Source organism: Euleptes europaea, chromosome 5 (genome assembly GCF_029931775.1).
Source record: "Euleptes europaea isolate rEulEur1 chromosome 5, rEulEur1.hap1, whole genome shotgun sequence".
Lineage (NCBI taxonomy): Eukaryota > Metazoa > Chordata > Lepidosauria > Squamata > Sphaerodactylidae > Euleptes > Euleptes europaea.
In genome coordinates this window covers 68,562,806-68,583,929 of record NC_079316.1, presented here as the reverse complement: position 1 = coordinate 68,583,929, position 21,124 = coordinate 68,562,806, and the positions used below count along the sequence as shown (strand labels likewise).

Sequence of the window (21,124 nt, the reverse complement as noted above, 5' to 3'; positions counted from 1 at the left end):
ATATAGTTTAAACATCGACGTTGTGGAAAGCCTCATATAAAATACATTTAGTTAAACCTTTAAAAGATTTAGTAGTCCAGTTTCCCTTCTCCCTACTTTAAAAAAATCCACAACACAACTTACTGGTGGTCCATTAATATTCAAATGTGCAAAAGTTACAATTCACCTTTAGGAGTGCATCAAAAATAGGCTTAATATTCAAAATAGCGGTATTACTCTAATTAATGTTTTCACAGCACCAAATACATGGAATTCTAAGGGAGTTGAATTCTCTGGAAAAAGGGCAGTGATTCACAGAACAGTTACAAAGAAGGAGTTCCAATTAAGTCAACAGGTTTACTTCAGTGTAAGTGATCTGTAGCTCTGCCCTGATTTACACACATTTTTCATATACTAAGATTTGTTAAAGTTTACACATGTGCACGCAATTTCTGAAATGGGGAAAAAGTGGTTTTCCTGCCATACAAATCGCATAGTGGCTACTTGATCTGTGCAACTTACAGTGGGAAAACATACCTCATTTCAGACACTGCAGTGTTTTTTAAATGAATACAATCTCTGCATGGGAAAAAATGCATGGTTAGAAGCACTGCTGGGTTCAGCAAGGTACTACATCAATCCCATGGTGACATATATCCAAATGCCTAAAAGGCTTTGCCAGTGTTAAGAACCTAGAAAATCAACTCCCTTGTCATTATCCTGACTTACAGTATAATTTGCCAAATTGAAGATGAAGAGCAGCTGGTACCTTGCTGACTGGCAACAGTAACGTTTTTATTGTATATTTTGGCCCCTCCCTATTAGAAAGTGATTTATTACCAGGCGGCAGAAAAACAAACAAAAGGCCAGCTCTGATAATCAGTACAAGGCAGTATATGACTATTTAGACATATGCAAATTTGAATGTATCCAAACATACAGATCTACATAAACGACATTCAAATCTTTGTTCTTTCATCCCATAGTCATCTTTGGCTAGAAGTCTGAGCAAGGAAATTCAAGGACCAAAAACAAATGGATCATTCTCCAAACTCTTCCTATTATTACACATAACTGACTGGAAGGCTTGCATCATCTAGATCCACTGGGCCAGGGTCCGGTTCCTGAGTGCCGTTTTTATTTTGAGGTTCCCATAGGCCCTGGACAGTAGTCACTTTGGAAGCTGGGTCTCTTGAAGGGACAGCCTGGATCTTGAAGTTCCCTGGCTTGGCCTTGGTAAAAGATTCGTGAAATCTTCGCTTCTCCAAGACAAGGGGCTTGACGTTATGGGTTGAGACCAAAGGGGGGTTGTCAGTGGCTGCGGAATGTGAGGGGGCAGCTGCTGCTTTTGCAGGCCAGTTGGATTCTGAAGAATTGTTGGAATGCTCCTGTGAAAAGGAAGGGGGTATGTCAGACTCTACAGATAACCAATTGCATGTTAATAACGAAATTTCAGACTTTTATCTCTGAAAGCACGCACACAAAAAATCAGAGGAGGGAGGGGAAACAAAACAAAGCATCACCAGTAGAAAGCTGATGCTTTTCCAAGGCAGAGCAGTGTTAAGACTGTGAGCAAGCAAAGAACAGCCTAGCCAGGTCTATACAGTCGAGCATGGAAACGCTTGATGCTTAAAAACACAAACCAGCTCTTTTGGTATCAATTATTTTACTAATATAATGCAATTGCAATTAAAACAGTTATCAAAGACATATACTTTGAGAACTTGAAAATGACATAAAAACGCTTCCTGCACTCTCAAAATAGTCCTAAGTAATTCCAAAAATGCATGCAAAAGCGTATTCGTATTAAAAAAAGAAGCATAGTAGAATCACTGCTTAGCTGAAGAGAACTGAGTTACTGTACTTTACATTTCTGTTGACTACGTTCCAGTTTATCATTTTCCTTCTGTGCTACTGAACCACAGAATACCATGAAGCACTAATTTAAAAAAATGCAAATAATTTTACAGCATATCTTTAATATTTCTACTTTTCAAGGCACACTGAATTTAAATATTGTTTTCTCGCCTTTTGTTAATGTTCAGGCATACCATTACCAGTCACCCAAAATTAAATCAAAGTTCTTCCACACAAAAAAAGCTTTTTCTTCTGAACTATGTATTGTGTACAATATTATGCAGTTCTATTCTATGTGGCATGCCTTAAGACATTTGCCAAAGAACGTAACAGCAGCATTTCTGTAATAAGTCGCTTTAGGGGTGTATTGTGCACAAATTATACATTTGCTCGGATACTCACAGCATCAGTACTACTGTTACAAGACAACAGCTGAAAGAGGAGCCTAGCTACTCATGAGTATCAAAGGGTCTTCTCTAGTGCACACAGGCAAATGTGGATTAGGTAGCAAGATGCACAGAAGACCACTAACAGCAATAGCCAAGCCTGCAACACAGCAGCCTAGTCATAATCTACCATTTACACTGCCATCGTACCACATCATGGCACAGCAGGTTTTCTAATAGAAGTAGAACCATCACACGATCTTTTTCTTCTCCTTTCCCCAGCTTGTCGCTTCGAAAATATTGCCTCATTTGCAGTACAAAGGCAGCTCTTCCAGAACACCATCTCAACAACACAAACAGATGTGGGGAGATATTGGTTGGAGAAGCAGTGTCCTCTAGGGACCACTGTTTGTACAGGAACCAGTAAGTAAAGACTGGTTCAGCTGATAGCCACTGCAAAGTTCTGCTATCAAGCATCTTCTGGGAAAGTAACATTATTGTTGGATGTGTGGAAGTAAACAAGAACCTTCCTTGTCACTGCTAGCAGTACACTGGCATTTAGTGTCTATTCTTTGGGGACAGTGGAAAAGGTCTGATGCTAAACGACACCAATTTTTACTCTCCAGCTGTAAAGCAGCTTTGCTGAGGAATGTGATATGAAGTAGTTCGCCTAGCAGAAGGATCTCCACAAATAATGAGATACATTTAGATTAATACAATAAACTGTAAATGTTCTGAAAACAAACTATTTACACTTTCATCTTGAAGTAATAACAGATAGCTAACACAAAATGCTCATATGAACATGTTCAAAGCCCAAACGCTGAATCTACAATTAAGCTTCTTTTCTAAATTGAATACTACATAACAAATGCTTTGATTCTGAAACCAGTGCTGGGATATCAATTTCAACACTGTAATCCACACCTATGTGATAAAACTATACCTTTGCCTTACTGTCAGAATTTAAATAGTTACTGTTCTACTTTGGTTAACATATAGATTGCAAGCTAAAACAGTGCCTACATTTTAACTAACGAACCCATGCATATATCTACTGTAAAAGCCATGCAAATCAATCCAGGAAGTTTTCTTTCCTGCGTGCATTCTTATGAGCACACATCTAGCTTTTAGCTTTTAAGTGGCTTTTACTCAGCTTTCTTTAAAAAAAAATGGAAATATGAACTCTCATGCAAAATTAAGCCATGTTTAGAATGTATATGCTTTATGACTTGTGCTTATGCACTCAGTAAAGTGAGTACACTGAAATGTGAGAGGAGATTTCAGCGGTGCGTGAATACTTGCCATTCCTGAGTGGATTTTTAGCAGATTGTGTAGAAAAAGTAAACTTAATTTGCCAATGCAGATGGCTTTAGAAGTTAGTAATTTCATCTTGATTATCATCAATGCAAGAAACCATGGGGATGACATCATGTTAGCATTTATGAATTTCAGCCCCTCTGTTAGGAAGGCAAGTTTACATGAGAGCCCACATACATGCTGCATTCACCAGTTCTTGATGTATACCTCTGTATACAAGGATTCGACAGCCTTCTGGCCTGCCGCATCTGGAACACAGTGCAAAGCTAAGATTAGAGTAACCTAAACTTGAGGAGAGGAGGGAGAGAAAGAGAAATAAAGAGAGAAAAAGAAATTGCTGGCAGTCACTATTTGAATTACCCACCACAATGATTATACACATATACAGAGGAAAATCCTTTCTTTGCAGCTTCTCTCTCACCTAGAACATACTGACTCCTAAACGGAGCTTCTACTGTGTGACGGAAACGTAAAGAGGCTGGTATACTGCAGCTTACAATAAGTATTCAATTTGGAGCAGGTAGGAAAATTTTTTAAATATTGTCAATGAGCATTTAATAGAATGAAGTTAATCTTATTGGTAAGGTGTAATGCCTTAGACTCAGCCGAGGTGCAAAGTAGATATTAAAAAATTATCGCAGAGCAATGCAAATGCCCATTTCATCTGGACCAAGTAGACTCCCTAGCCCATACTGTTTTAACATGTACTCAAATACTGCATGAAATAAATATATCACTCCCTGGATAAAACAGCTAGACACTTTCTGAGAAGCGGAAAAAGCATTATCTGCTGTCAAGTAGATCGGTCAATTGTGTGAGAGATGTGGCAACTTTTCTCTTTATAGTGTAAAGAAAAAATTAATTTCATTTCTCCCTTTTTAAAGTGTGAAATGGTAGATGAATAGCCAATGGCTGTTAAATCTAGGGGAAGCGAATGACGTTAACTTCAATTATACCAAGCTAAAATAAAAGCCATGTTTTATAACATCTGAATTACTAAATATAGCAAGAATAGGAAATATCACAACATTATCTGAAGGACCATCTCTCCTTAAATGTCTGTGCATGCCAATTACAGTCCTGCAGCTGCCACCTTTTGTCTGTTTCCCTGTTTAAGAATGCCTGGTTGGCACAACTAGAATTCATTCTTCCTTTTCAACAGTGGATCTCTTGTTGGAACAGGCTCCTGGAAGAGGTTCCCATCCCCCAACGTTTTCAGGAGATGCTGTGAAGGGCATGATTGCATTATGGATGCTTTTAATTTAGAATCATCTTGGGCCACAAGGAAAAGGCCTAAGGCTGGGTGTGAAGATTTTAATACATCTAAAAAATTATGAAATATCAGAACTTGGAAGTTCTAAACCAGATTTCTGCTAAAAAAAAAAAAAAGACACTTCTGTCTACAAAGTTAATGGATTTGTCATTGTAGTCAAGTCTCAAATTCATGATATTAGAATTGTGATCCAAGAAAGGTCACAAACAATGAAACTCTAGAATTCGCTTAAGATACATCATCTGAACACCCCACCAAAACACCCCATTAATTTTGGGCTGCTTCCAGATTGAACATACAGACACATAAAATAGCTTTCAGGAGATCCGTACACCAAGTGCTTTAAATCAGTATGCTGGGCATGTACAAGGTTTAGTAAACATTGTCATGTAGCTTGGTAAGTTTCACTGCAGCTTTCAAAGCCAAACAATATTGAACTAGGAAACCATTTTCAACCCGATTGGCTGCACTGTCTGAATATTAAGACAATACAATGCACATGGATAGCACATACAGATAAAGCTAAGATTAGCACTTAAGAAGGCAAGACTTTATGCAACCGGTGATGCATGCAGAGACAAGAAGTTACTCCAGATTTGAAAAGAGGGCAGAAAGGCAAGTAAACGAAACAGATCTAGTGTGTTAAGACTGGATACTGTGGCTCAAAGCAATATATAGCTTCTTTTAAAACATACAGAAGCTGCTGATCTTCCAGGTCCCCGCTGTGCTACAATTGCACCAGAAATTGCTTTAATCCAGCTGTGCATGTCCTCTGGACTATCCGCCTGAATAATGAGAAAGAAAAATCTTATATGAGTTTCAAGATACGCAACTAAAACAAAGGTTTATTAAGCTGGTTATCCGCAACTAGCCTGTTTCCCAAGAACTGAAATGAATGCAGATTTTAGAATGGTTAAGTCAAACTTTGGCAGATAGCACCACTTAAACTAAAAACAAAGTGTGTTTAACGGGCTACCATGACTGTTTCTGCAGACTGTTTTTAGTAAATGAGACATAACAAAAACCACAGGTTTGCTACTACTTTTCAGTAAGAGATCTCCTTACAAAATGGCCTGCAATCTTGAAGTAATGACCTGACATTTACTGCAAAATATGGCTTCTATCAGCTTTCTACTGCATGTCAATAATGGAACAAAATAAAAATGCATGAAACTCAATATACCTTAAAATAATAACTAACTAAGCCAATCCAACAGTAAAGCCATCCAGCTAAGCAGCAACAAAATAAAGCCCCCAGAGAAAAAGCACAATGATACAACATAAAGCATAGCCCAGATCACCACACTTAGGCAAGACAAGGATGGTATTTTATTATGGATTCTGTGACTTGTGCTATATTAAGATGGCCAACGAAAAGATAGGAAGAGGTCAATTAAAAGCCTGTTTTAGCCTGGACCCTGAAAGCTTAAAAGAGTAGGCACCAAACAAGCCGGCAAGTAAAGGATATTACACAAATGAGGTGCCACTACCCAAAAAATCTCTTGTTAACACTTGTTTCACTTCTGTGTGTAGAGACCCATACAGTGGGGCTTTAGATGAAGAACCTGACTGCCAAACACAATAAAGGAGGAGTGAACGCTTCAAAAACCCCTGCTCCAAGCTGTTTAGAGCATTAAAGGTATACATCAGCACTTCACACTGTACCTGGAAACAGGCAGCCGGTGCAGACCTTTCAATGCACAAGTGATATGATCTCTCTATCCAACCCTGACAGCAACACAGCTGGCAGCATTTCATACTAACTGGAGCTTCTGGATAGTCTTCAGAGGCAGCTCCATATGCATGTATTAAAGTAACCTGACTGGGATGTGATCAGAAGCATGGATCAGATACCGAATCATGCTTTTCTAGGAATGGCTATAGTCGACATATCAGCTGAAGCCAACAAAAGGTGCTCAGTGTGAATATGTAACTTCCAGCCACAGGCCAAGATCTATCGGCAGGTCCAAACGACAAACCTACTCTTCCATGTTAAGTACAGTCCCTTCAACAACAGGATGACACTATTTCCTGAGAAGTTTTATAGATGCTGAGAAGCTTTTATCAAATGAGTAAAGCCTTGTCTTCAAAAGCATTTCATTCATTCCAAAAGAGAAAAACATTTCACTAAGATATTTGTTTTTCAGTGCTCCCCGACATATCCCAATTTTTCTAATGAGAAAAAAGGTTCAAAAAAACCCAAAATACGTTTTTCCCTCAGGTTTCAATTTTTTTTCTGCACCTAGTCCCAACTCCCAATTCAACAAATTCTGCCCCAAAGGATAACATGGGTGAGGGTGCTGAGTACTACCAAGAGGCATCCAGGACACTAAACAAGAATGCCCTCGTCTTGTCACAGTCTCAGAGAAGATGGTCAATCAGGGCACCTTGTTCCAATCACTGGCTCAACTGCAAGGGTGCATATTATTGTATTAAAGAGGAAAACAGATGTGTACATTCCTCTCAAAAGAGGAGAATACTCCATTTTCTTACAGAAAAACAGTTTACCAAAACTGAACGTTACCTGGACATAAAATGTTCGAGAAGTTGTTACAATTTCGAATAGATTGTCTCTCATCATTATATCGCTGAAAAACATACATGAAAAGCATTTAGCAATTTATAAATTTCTTTAAAACCAACTGTGCACCTGTATATCCAATACACTCCTTTACATTTTTCAAGTGATAAACATAAAGAAGGTACCCTGAAATAATTTTAATTCGCATTAACATCTTTGAATTCGTGCACTGGTTGACTGGATTCTGACAATACCCATAATGGTTGACTGGATTCTGACAATACCCTTCCCCACCCACCCCAAAACCTCTTGGTCTAGCAGCTCAACATTTATTATAAATTTATTATAATATTACCTATTATAAATAAGTTTCCATTTCCCCCAAACTATGTATAGACAATGTAAGCAAAATATACCGTATATACTTGCGTATAGGCCGAGTTTTCCAGCCCAAAAAAAGGGCTGAAAAATCCCAACTCAGCCTATACGTGGGTCAATGCGGTAGGTGCAGGGAGGGGGGGGAACTTACCACCGCCGCCGCCACCAGCATGCCTTCACCCGGGCCAGGAGTGGCCTGCGCAGCCTCCTGCGCGCCGGGGGGGGCCGCAGCCTCCAGCGCGCCTCCCCCCGGGCCAGGAGTGGCCTGCTGAGCCTCCTGCGCGACGGGGGGGGCCTGCCGCCGCCAGCTGATCGCTGCCTCTCCCGGTAAGTAGGGGGTTCAGGGGCTCTTCCCCCTCCCCCCCTAGGGTGGCGCTGGGGTCGGGGTGGGTCTGGAGGGCCCAGGAGGCCGGGTGGGAGGGTGACCCGGGGGTTGCATAAGCCGACCCTCAGCTTATACGCGGGTGCCTATTTTTTCCCCATTTTTTGGGTGAAATTAGGCACTTCGGCTTATATGCGGGTCGGCTTATACGTGAGTATATACGGTAAATAGGATGGGTATTTCAAATAGAGAAGACAGAGATTTGATCCAGTTCAGCATTTCCATTGGTGGGAAGACTCCTTCCACAGCAACCCCAAAACCTCCTCCTGGGGGAGAGTGGAGCCCTAACTAATGGGATTTTGAGAGGCATTCTGGACTGCCGTAAGATGGGGAAAGATGTAAATGTCACACTCTATGGGCAGAAGTCCCTTCACTTGCAGAAACACTGCACTGGATCGAACCCATGGCTTGACTGGCAAATTTAGATCATTCAATTTGATTTATGCTACTCAGAACTAACCAATAAATAGTAATGATTAGAACAAGAGAGTAAAATAAAGCAACTTGATTTTCTTTACTTTTAACAGATTTAAACCTGGAGGATAAAGCAGAGCTTACACTCACAAATTAAGCAAGTCAAAGGAGTGAAGCAATTTTTTAAAAAAACATGTTTCTCACAGTGCCACACTGCAAGGGTCCCCAATGGGACACCCGTGGGTCCCATGGGGCCCCACTGACATCTATCCTGGTGCCCATGTGTTTTTAGAAAGTGGGTGGGGATGGCTGGGACTTTTGCCCAGCAGGGCTTCTGTGCAGATTCAAAAAACCTTGCTCTGACAGCAACTGCCAATGCAGCACAAGGATCTTCACTAAGTGACTGAAGGCAAGCTGTGTGTACGCAAGAAAATATTTTAAACAGTATGTCCACTTTAAAAGGCATCCTGTTAATTAGAGTTTCTGCCTGAAATGTTAAAGAGTTATTAGAGCTATGCATAACCTCACTCCCTGACATTTTGTGGTTGGCTCTGACTCCTTTGGCAGCCATTCTGTGGTTGTGGGCCACCACCTTGAGTCCAAATTCCAAAGATGTCCACAGGGTGAAAAGGGTTGGGGACCTCCACCTTACTGGAATACCTTCACATTACTACCTAATTTCGCTACCACATGTAAACCCGTTTTCATTATTGATATTTCCGACACAGACTTTGGTATTTGAATAAAGTTGTATTTTCAAAAGACTTGCAATTTTTTCTTAATTTAAGCAAAGGCCAATCATGCCCAGTTAAGGGACACCTTTTAGGAAGTCACACTAATTGTTTCATGTTGTTTGAGTGGAATGGCAGAGTAAAAGTAGGGGGAAAAAGAGGTCTGTATTGTTTTGTTACAATGGCAACTAAATTCAATCCATTGTCCTGCTTAAAGACATGTTTTGTTTCAAAGGGTTTGATTTCCGTACAATGAAAGAGGGCATTATTAAATAATGGGGAAACAGCAATAGGAAGGCAGATTTTCTTGTTCAAGCTACCTATTGTGTATTACCTTTTTAGAATTCTGAACCTTCAGTTTGTCTCACCTTTGTTTACACTCCTGGACTTTATGAACCTCTTTCAGCGGTATAATCCGAAGAGGCTCCTTATCCTGAAAAAAACAGAAGCTTCACTGAGTTAATTTTTTAGTGAGCAAGTTAATCAGGACTTTGAACACCTAAATGTTTGTGGGTTAAGACATCTTTATCAGAAAGCCAGAGCTATACAGGTCTTATTCACAAAGATAAATTGATTATACAAGCGGATGAAACATATACCTGGACTTTAAAGCAGCAGGGCTCACTTAAGGAACAGCACAACCCAGATGGCTTCTTTTACATTGTTTCCCAAGACACAAACGTGGTCCAAACCCAATCTCCTAATAAATGAGTGGCAAAACAACTAGAACGAAAAAGAATCCTTTTTTTGTAGTTAACTTGTGCTATTATAGTTCTTGCTATTTACATGCTCTGCATAGTTTCACTCATGATCTTTCAACGTACATTTCTTCTCCTGCATTTGCTCACACTGGCTTAAACCAAATTCAGAGATTCACTTTGAGAGGTACTGCCAGGATTTACTCATTGTCACCCAAAATTAGCAGCCTGTAGGCACTTGGCAAAACACTCTTGGGGAACAGAAGAAGAGTTGGTTTTTATATGCTGACTTTCTCTACCACTTAAGGGAGGTTCAAACCGGCTTGCAATCACCTTCCCTTCCCCTCTCCACAACAGACACCCTGTGAGGTAGGTGAGGCTGAGAGAGCTCTAACAGAGCTCTAACTTGCCCAAGGTTACCCAGCTGGCTTTGTGTGTAGGAGTGGGGAAAAAAATCCAGTTCACCAGATTAGCCTCTGCCACTCATGTGGAGGAGTGGGGAATCAAACCCGGTTCTCCAGATCAGAGTCCACCGTTCCAAACCACCGCTCTTAACCACTACACCATGCTGTCAAGCACCAATCCCTCGTGAAAGCCTGAAGGCCATCTATGAGAAAAATAAGTCCAAATGTCTATCTTCGGACATTCAAAAAGCAGAGGCAGGAAAGACAGCATGCCCACCACAAAATAGCTAGTGCTTAGCAACAGTTCCAAACAGCTCTTGTGTGTCCCTATCATTTCCAAGAAATAGGGGGCGGGGGATCAAAGTCAGACGTTTAAAAAACTATTTCAGTTATATTGGCCCTTTACAATAACCTCTTTACAATACCTGAATGTAATGCCAAGGTATTAATTACTACATTAGATCTGCTAAAACTGAATCTATTACCTTATATTAAACATCAATATTGAATAAAAGCCTGCTGTCCTTTGTAAAATAATAAAAAGGGCTTTGAACTAAAGTGTGGAAATTGCATTGTATTGGTTAGTTATCAGTTATGAGTATTTAGAATGCCGGTCAATTAGTATGGACATTTTTTTCCATAACATGGAACAATACCATTCTACACAGTTCAGGGCACTTAAGCACCATAGCTCAGGGGAAGAGCCTCTAGGTTTGCATGCAGAAGGTCCCAGGTTCAGTCCCAGGCATCTCCAGTTGAAAAGGACCAGGCAGTAGATGATGTGAAAGACCTCTGCCTGAGACCCTGGACCCTACTGCCAGTCTGAGTAGACACTACTGACCTTGATAGACCTAGAGTCTGATTCAGCATTAGACATATTCATGTGTATTCAAGCCTTCAAGTGAATTTTTTTAGTTTTCTTATAAATATAGTGAACAAATGAGAAAAAAACCTGGCAATTAAATCATACAACTATGCAATGCAAAGACATGCGGGCTGCATGATCAGAGGTCTTGGGTTATATTTCTTGATGGTATAAATACACTATTAATTTAGAACTCAGTTGATATATTTTTCAAAAATTAATTTGAAAGCTGGAAACTTGGTTTATATCAATGATGTAAAATCAGGCCTTAAGTCAGTCCATCCAGACACCAAAGGAGGAAAAAGAGAAAAGTGAGAACTGGAAAAGAAATATTTTTTATCTATCCACAACAAGGAGTCTAGGAACTGATATAAGAATTCATGCTATAAATAGGATTTCAGGAACTGATATAAGAATTCATGCTATAAATAAGAAGCATAGTTTTAAGCCTTTTCAGGCTTAAAACTATGCTCCCTGTTTTTAAACCTTGGATGCATTAAGTATGAAAAAGAAGAGCTGGTTTTTATATGCCGAGTTTATCTTTTAAGGAGAATCAAACTGGCTTACAATCTCCTTCCCTTCCTCTCCCCACAACAGACACCTTGTGAGGTGGGGCTGAGAGAGTTCTGAGAGAACTGTGACTAGCCCAATGTTACCCAGTTGGCTTCATGTGCAGGAGTGGGGAAACCAACCCAATTCACCAGATTAGAGTTCGCTGCTCATGTGGAAGAGTGGGGGATCTAATCTCTAGATTAGAGTCCACCGCTCCTAACCACTACACCATGCTGGCTCTCATTAGTATGCTAGTTTCCAGTTGATACATATTAAATTTGCACCACACTGACTTTAATGGATACAAAAAGAGTGTGTATGTGTAAAGTGCTGTCAAGTCGCAATCGACTTATGGTGACCCCGTAGTGTTTTCTAGGCAAGAGACCTTTCCTATGCATAGCGACCCTGGAATTCCTTGGGTCTTCCCATCCCAATACAACCAGGGCCGACCCTGCTCAGCTTTTGAGATTGAGCTAGCCTGGGCCATCCTGGTCAGGGTAAGAAAAAAAAAGTAGTGCTAGCAAAATATTCACAACTGATATGTGAAAACAATTCATACTGTACACATTTTACATGCATCACAATCAAATTTACTACAGTACAAGGCATAAAACTGAGCTGATGTGTGTTCATGTTTGGCAAAGTTTAAAGTGCTATGCAGGCAGTGATTAATTTTTTAAAAATGTTATTCAACAGCAAGTTATCAACAAGATTGTTAACATACTTTGAAAGCAAACAATACATGCTCTAGTTTGACAAACATGGTGCATGAATCACATATGCAGGTCTTTCTGAAACGAGAAAACTGAACATGTTTCATTTGCCTTTTTTCATACGCCATCGTGTGGTTATTGAAAGGAAAGCAAAATGCCTATTTATGTTATGCTTTTCTTCCAAATAAATTCAAACACTGGATGCATACTTTATGACCTCTTCACATTATGCTACCAAACAAGTTTCCCTGGGCTACCGCATATTAATGACTGCACAGAATATAATACATCAGCAAGAATCACTGTGGCATATATTATAAGTATGAGATACATAGTAAGAGGATGGCAAAGGAACAGAGTTTGACAAGGTGATTTAATTTTTGGGATTTTCAGCCTCTCAAAAGCAATCATGTGTTACTGGCAGTTGCAATGTGATTCGAATTACTTTGACTCCGCTTCCTTTCCTCTTTTCTTTACTAATAAATGTCCTATAATTTGTTTCACCTAATAGGTACTTGTTTTAATAAGGGTTATCCATTTGATAACGAAAGCTATGAAGAACAGATCTTTAACAGTCCGTTACTGAAACACCTGTTAAGCTTGAAAGTTTTGAAAGACCACATAGAAAAATGCTTGTAGACTATGTAAAAAAAATACTGTGTAGAAAAACAATGTTTGGTTGCCACTCTGCCTGGTGGTTATCAACCTCGACTGTGGTCTTGGCTGGGGCAAGGTGGTTGTCCTGCTGTGCTGCTCCAAGTAACCTTTCAAACCTGTGCCAAATGGTTTTATGATACTGCGCTGGGAAACTGCTCTACTGGAATGGGTTATACACACACCAGCTCATCTGTGAGAGGGAGCTGTATCCAAATCAAAGCCCGTAAGTGATGCAAATGTATATCAATAGAAGTGGACAGTTCTGTAAAGCTAGGAAAGGATGGTCTGACTTCCACAATTTTAAATCTACACCCTGCTCCCACCTTATTTTCCATGATTTCAGCAAACGCTTAAGATTTTTAAGTCACTGCAAAATTTCCATCAAAAGTTAAAACAATTATGCATAAGCACAACTTAACTTACCATGCATGGGAGGTGCCTTTTGCTGAGGGATCACTGGATCCAACCCATCAAAACCGACAGTGAACATTTGTAATCTGAGTGGAGGTACTTTTCCAAAGCAATATTTTTATATTGATACATACCAGTTCAGACTTGAAATAGCCTATCGTATTCTCATCCAGCTGGAAGTATCTTCTTTTCCAGTTCTTCATCTATTGGAAAGGACAACAAAATTTAATTGTCTCCTTAAGCACCATAAGTGCTTACATCTTTTCCAGGGAGTCATAGGGTCTCTGTACATTTTGCCCATACTGTAGCATAGTTCTCTACAGTAACAGCAATGGGGAAGCCACTTCCATGGTTTTGAGTAGAGAAAAGGGAAGGTGAACTGGAGAAAAAAAGGAAGACAGATGGGCACTGACTGACAGTGCATGAAACATGGGAAAAGGTACTTTTCTGCCTAGATGCTGGCCCATTTAACCCTGATAAAGGTCTCTAGATCTCTATACAATTACACTAGTAGTCATATCAGTACGAACAAGAGTGAGATGGCATCTTGTGGGAAACCAAGTTGCTAATGAGCAACTGCTCATCACTACCCTCCAGGATCTCAAAGACTCAAATAAATAAGAATGCAGCCACTCACTTACAATTTCAAAATCAAAGGGATTTAGTAAAATCAATTAAAATCTCATCAATCTAAGCAATCAGTTCCAAATGGTATGGCTACAGACAGAGCAATAATTTCATGGCATACGATCTACTAATTCATGGGTGAGAGGAATGACGGTCTTTCCCATGTTTCCCCTCTCTGAAGCAGTTCTTTCCGACACTGAGAAAACTGGTTTTCATGGTTACAGGACCCACATGGAATAATAGCCACACATATTTGATGGCTATCTTACATAGGAGATGAGAGCAGCCTCTCCATCTTCCATCAGAGCAGATCCATGGATAGAAGAGCCGGGAAGGGCATATTCGTCTCCAATAGTAGAACCCAGACCTATTAGACCATGTGGGTCCAACCAACCTAGAAATCAACTTTCCCTGGGTCAGATGGGACTACTGGGAATAAAAGATTATAGGAAAACCCATAACCATTAGTGCCTTTCACTGATGGATCAATGGATCCAACCATTGAATTAACATGATTATTTTTTAGAACAGAATAATCACAGCTTGGCCCTCCAAGCTTGAAAGACTCCCAATTTCTCTCTCCTGGTTTTCCAAACAGGATGATAGAGTCAAACAGCAACTGACTATCTGTTCCAACTGGGGCTGCACCAAGCATCTCATTTGTATAAGTAGGCAACAGTAACAAATATTTCATTTGAGTGTTGCTTCTAAGTATTTTGTTGCCAAGGTAAGACAGTTTGAAAGTGCTTCCATCTGGTGGCTGCTGCAGCTAGTAAACCATCTCATTTGCATCCACTGGACCCGATAGCTTCATTTGCTTCCACACCAGTGCAAGCCTTTAGTGGTGGGTGATGATGAGACAATAGGCATACAACAGTTCACCAGGCAGATGAAGTTAAGTTGCCTAACATGTATGGACCCAACAAGAGATGGATTGACTCAATAAAGGACGCCACAGTCCTCAGTTTGCAAGATCTGCACAAGGCTGTCAATGATAGGACATTTTGGAGGACACTGATTCATAGGGTCGCCATGAGTCGGAGGCGACTTGACGGCACTTAACACACATGTATGGGCTACAGTGTGAGAAGCAATATTGTTTGCAGAAGAAGAGTTGTTTTTTATATGCCGACTTTCTCCACCACTTAAGGAAGACTCAAACTGGCTTACAATCACCTTCCCCTCCCAACAGACACCCTGTGAGGTAGGTGGGGCTGAGAGAGTGTGACTCGCCCAAGGTCACCCAGCTGGCTTCGTGTGTAGGAGTGGGGAAACAAATCTAGTTCACCAGAATAGCCTCTGCCACTCATGTGGAGAAATGGGGAATCAAACCTGGTTCTCCAGATCAGAGCGGTGTTTCTGAGTTTCTCAGCAAATGTAGTATAGCTTTGTCAAAAATAGCAAAAGCTTTGTTATCTGGTACTTATGGGAATGGGGGAGGAGTTCGGATACTCAAGCTTATTGCTCTGCCCTACCCCCTTACCCAGAGGCACCTGCAGCAAGTGTACTTTACCCCACTGGGAACATCTTTCCTCCCCAAGCCACAGAACCATCCTATGCAGCAAGCAAACAAGTGGGCCAGCTGCCCAGGAATCCTCTGCAAGAGCAGAGGCTCCCAGCAGCTTGAGGCAGGCTGAAGGGGAAGGAGACATTCTAAGATGATCAAGCTCAGCAACAGTGGCAGTCATCAAGCTGGCTGGCTGAAGAGGCAAGAGTAGGGCGCATGTGAACCAGAAGACATGGGGTACGGTAACTGAGGGGACCCAAATGATGCCAAGTAAGTGCATGTTTGGGATAGTCAAAAGGCAGATAACAAAGCTTTTACTGTAATTCATTACTTCAAACACCTATGTCCAAGTACTTTTGAATTTAAAAACAGTCTTGTGGCTTCTATTAGTCTAACAAAGTTTCATTCTTACAAGCTTTCATGGATTACAGTTTGCTTCTTCAGACAAAATGAGGAATGCGCTACCTCTGAGGCTTATAAACAAGAACCCTTCCCTTGAATGTTCTCACAATGCAATTAAGTTAAAGTAACCAGTGGTAATTTATGAAAGTTTACAAAAGGAAATATGAATATACTCCTAAAGTTCAAGCTCTGACAATTACTTCTGTAGCATAATACAGAATGTATATCTCATTAATCAAAGATGTATATTCCAATTACTTACCACTGCTCCTTGTTTAACACAATAACCAGCTTTGATCACAGCATTATCTGGGGGATGCTTAGCAGAATAGTATGGGTGGCTTTGGGACTGTTTCAAGTAGTTTTTATCACCCTCACCATCATTTACATCTTCTTTCTAGAACAAAGTAATCCAAATGGTGTAAAGGCAGTTTTGAAGTTTACCAAGTAATTACAAAAAACCTAATTTATACCAGCTTTTGCACTGGAGCCCCATGGCGCAGAGTGGTAAGCTGCAGTACTGCAGTCCAAGCTCTGCTCACAACCTGAGTTCGATCCCAACGGAACTTGGTTTCAGGTAGCCGGCTCAAGGTTGACTCAGCCTTCCATCCTTCCGAGGTTGATAAAATGAGTACCCAGCCTGCTGGGGGTAAAGGGAAGATGACCGGGGAAGGCACTGGAAAACCACCCTGTAAACAAAGTCTGCCTAGGAAACGTCGGGGTGTGGCGTCACCCCATGGGTCAGGAATGACCCGGTGCTTGCACAGGGGACCTTTACCTTTTACACTGGATCACCTACAGCATGTGCTATACTGGGACTGAAAAGTGATTAGTGAGAACCACATGATATTGTTAGACCAAGAGACCAAGCCCTATGAGGAAAGGCTGGGGGAGCTGGGAATGTTCAGTCTGAAGGAGATTGAGGGGAGACATGATTGCTTTAAGTATTTGAAGGGCTGTCACTTACGAGGAGCGCAGGGAGCTGTTCATGTTGGCAGCAGAGGATAGGACTCACAATAATGGGTTTAAATTGCAGGCAGAAAGATATTGGCTGGATTTGAGGGGGAAAATTATAATATGAGTTGTTTGATAGTGGAATCAGCTACCAAGGGAAGTGGTGAGCTCCCCCTCGCTGGCAGTCTTTAAGCAGAGGCTGAACAAGTACTTGTCAGGGATGCTCTAGGCTGATCCTGCGTTAAGCAGGGGGTTGGACTAGATAGCCTGTATGACCCCTTCCAACTCTATGATTCTAGACATGAACCCTTGAGATTAGGTTTTAACAATTCATCACTTGGCCTTAATCTAGGCTCACTGTGTAATCTGGAACGAGTCACTATAGCTTTTTCTAACCTACCTCTCAGGGTACTCTTGACATTTATTTATTTCATTTGTACCTTGTCATTCTTCCCAACAGGCACGCAAAGTGGGAAAGGGCCCCCGGTTATACTTTCTTACCCAGAGCCTACAAAAAACCTGGAACTGGCCCTGATTTCTTGTCACAAGAATTATGTCATCTGAAGGGGCAGCATGCTATTCTTAGTACCGCCAATGACAAGACAAGACATTAAGCCACATTACCTGAGTAGGGGTTATTATGGGAACACCACCAACAATATCCGTTCTGTAAGACATCTGCTTCTTTATCCCCACATTTTCAGCCTGGCGATTTGAATTATCATTCTGAGACAGTGCATCAGCCTGCTTTGGTACCTGCAAAAGTATATGTTGCAATGGAATAGCATGCAGGTATTGTACAATGCCTTTGTGATAAGCATGGGAGGAAGTCAAACTAGTTCAAATTACTGAAGTGCATTTTCTAATTCTGAGAAGCTCAAAAGAAATCAAATAAAAATCCTTTGTTAACCTAAAAATAAGCCAAAGGGTTTAAAAGGCTGCTATACCCTTCAGCTACTGGATCACATCTGAATTCTTTGAGGATGTCTGTCGAATGGGTTAGACAGGCAAGACTTTCCTTTGCAAAAATTGTACTGATTTTTATACTCACTTCTTTATGCTTAATAATTCTTAACATTTCCCACTTTAACTTCTTGTCTTGGGGAAACATGTCAGTGTTTTCCTGAATTGTCCAGAACTGTTAAAAGACTTGTATTATATTAGCTGTCTTCCAACACTCTGGCAAGCTGGCTGCTTTTAATAAGTTATATGTTTCCGCCAAAAATTTATCAGTTTCTCATCTGAACTACTAAACTTACAAATAAAATCTAGCCCTAAAAACTCAGTTTCATCCTCCACCTTTAAAACTGAGGTTCTACTAAAAAAAGAAAAAAAGAAAAAAAAACGATGTCACGAGTAGGTTTTTCTCCATCACATTCTGGTTGCAAGACTGGCAGGATCCATTCACATTCTTTGTCATTATTTATGAAGCACTTAATGCATCTTTCTCATCTGCCTCCAATGCCCACAGTGGCATTTTGGTAGGTAAACTATTTCTGAGGTATTTAGAACACCATGAGAGATGGTAACTTCCACAACTTGCTCTTTATACTACTTCTTAACTAGGTTAATTACTGCTTTACATGTGGTTTGCACTCATTTTCATAGTGCGGTTAGGACCTCAATTTTTACAAAGTCTTCAGATCCATATCTCCTGGATCCTGTTGAATATGATAGCACCCTCCCTGTGCCTTTTTTTTTAGCTTTTAATAATCCCCAAGTTTCCTGAAACAAGCTGATACTCCCAACGGAATGCTTCATCTTCTTTTTAATTAGTCCTCTCATTTTTTTTTGCAGTGGTCCCTCTTGAAAAAAGTTTAGCAAAAAGAAAACTGAACCAAACATTAATTCTGTATTTTACACCTTTGAATTTTTAGAAGTTAAATTTCAGTTTTCCAAGGCTATTAGAATAATTCTTTTAGCATTTAAAGTCTTATAGTACAGCTCATATTTAATCTGCAGCTATGTCAAAAGAGCAAGATTACCCACTAGTTCAGATTATTAAGAAAAGCACAAATATATATCATGTTCAGAAAATCTTTCACTGCCAACAGCAGTGAGCAAACACTCTGACACTTTGCATAATGAACAAATCTAAAAGTATCGAGCTCCCCAGTGCCATGGGTGTGTGAGGGTGGACTACATCAAATGTTATCGAGATATTTGTCAGCAAGACAGAAGACCTCACCGGTTAAAGCAATCCTTTATCCTTTGCTGGACACATCACAGTGAACTAATTCCCAATTTGATTCCAAAGCAAAAGCTGCTAATATCCAGTCATTCTTTAAGGATTCCTGAATTGAAATCTAGCCCTTGCTGCTCAAACAAGCAAATTTGTAAGACCAAGCTCACGCAGTCACTTTCCTTCTGTTGGATCTAGAATGCTGTGAGCAGAGCACAATCCACAGAATGGAAATTTCACACCTCTTTCTCCCACTGCAGCCACCCAGAGTGAGGGAAATCCACCCCCGAACAGCATAATGTTCTATCTGTAAGTCTACACTGAAAAAGAGGAATAATAAAAAAGTGTTCCCCCTCTCCTGCTGATGGAAGTACCCTTCGAATGATAGAACACAAGCTCTGCAGCCACTCCTGGGTATACATATGTGAGAACACATTATTTGGAATATTCTTGTATCTGAATCAACTAATCCACATACAGGAACCTCACCCTTCCTTAGGTTTACCGTGCAACAGTGATCTCAGTCTAGTTCACAACAAACATCTGCTAAATCTACCCCCGCCCCCAGACCCCAGTATTTCAGAAGACAGAATATGGCTGCTCTCGATAAAACATTCAGAATAATCTCCAGTCTCAACTGCTCAATTCTGACCAAATTGTCCTTGTTTTTTCTAGAAATAACAAGTCTCTAAAAAGAACTGGTCATTCATAGTAACTAGTAACTACCGAACATAATTTTCATGCTGTTCCTGCAGTGGCTTGTTGCACCGCTGACTAAATCACAAATAGTAAAAATGAATTTCAAGTGCCATATTTGATGGATACAGAAGATTCTAGACATGTCTGCTTTTCAATCAGGTGATACTTCTTCTCGATGTGAAGGTTTTTTTTAAAAAAAGAGGCAGTGCTTCAAGTAAAGGATCTAGAAGAGGCTTTTAGTGGCCAAGCAAACCTTTTCGCCATTCTTCATATCTCCCTGGACTTACACCAACCTACTACCCATAAATCTCTACTTTGCATTATAAGGCAACAATAAAAAAAATGAGAACAAAATAGTGAGTAGTGTGATAATACAGAAGAAACACCCAAAAAGTGGAAGAGTTGGTTTTTATATGCCGACCTTCTCTACCACTTAAGGAAAAATCAAACTGGCTTACAATCACCTTCCCTTCCCCACAGCAGACACTCTGTGAGGTAGATGGGGCTGGGAGAGCTCTAAGAGAGCTGTGACTAGCCCAAGGTCACCCAGCTGGCTTCATGTATAGAAGTGGGGAAACCAACCCTGTTCGCCAGATTAGTGTCTGGCGCTCATGTGGAGGAGTGGGGAATCAAACCCGGTTCTCCAGATTAGAGTCCACCGCTCCAAACCACAGCTCTTAACCACTGCACCACGCAGCATCATTGGTGCTTCTAGCAACCAAACCTCCTTTTACTTAGAAGTCTGTTATATAAAAACATTAATTACCCATTTTCAGGTTCATACCATAGCCTGGCTTACAAGCGAGCAATACTTTCTAGTCTCCACTGACCCCCTCTCAGTCCTCTGTGAATGACAGAGGACTTGGGGAGATGGCATTATAACCCTAAGCTTCAGAGCAGGCAGAAGCAGCACAAATCTCTTATATAGCTTCTGCGTGGTGCAAAGACCAGCATGATATGCCTGAATATAAACAAGTTACAGCAAAGGCACCAAAGTGATTTGAAATGGTTACTATAACATAAAGGCTTGGATCCACTGGTAATTTCCATGGATGGATGGGAATTCCATCTGTGGAGCATCACTTCTTCACTTTCCTCCTTCTGCTATTCCTCAAATCAGTCCTCTAATCAGGCACATCATATATAGATGGTAATCTTCTGGCAGATCCAGGTCCATATCTTTCTAAACTGTACTCCTGCCCAATTAAAAAC

General features: G+C 40.6%; 1 protein-coding gene across 3 annotated transcripts in view; it reads right to left on the bottom strand.

Moving 5' to 3' along the window:
- Nucleotides 1-798: 798 nt before the first annotated feature.
- Nucleotides 799-21,124, bottom strand: part of PLEKHA1 (pleckstrin homology domain containing A1) — a 40,257-nt gene continuing 19,931 nt past the window's right edge. For 2 of the 3 annotated variants that reach the window (XM_056850226.1, XM_056850228.1), the window contains 7 exons: nucleotides 17,656-17,787; nucleotides 16,340-16,474; nucleotides 13,676-13,744; nucleotides 9,610-9,674; nucleotides 7,340-7,403; nucleotides 5,511-5,600; nucleotides 799-1,367 (listed from right to left, as the gene is read on the bottom strand). In XM_056850226.1, the coding sequence (XP_056706204.1) occupies nucleotides 1,044-1,367; nucleotides 5,511-5,600; nucleotides 7,340-7,403; nucleotides 9,610-9,674; nucleotides 13,676-13,744; nucleotides 16,340-16,474; nucleotides 17,656-17,787 (879 nt within the window). In that variant the 3' untranslated portion in view covers nucleotides 799-1,043. Of the gene's footprint in view, nucleotides 1,368-3,719; nucleotides 3,791-5,510; nucleotides 5,601-7,339; nucleotides 7,404-9,609; nucleotides 9,675-13,675; nucleotides 13,745-16,339; nucleotides 16,475-17,655; nucleotides 17,788-21,124 lie in introns of all 3 variants that reach the window. The other variant, XM_056850227.1, reaches the window with a different exon arrangement.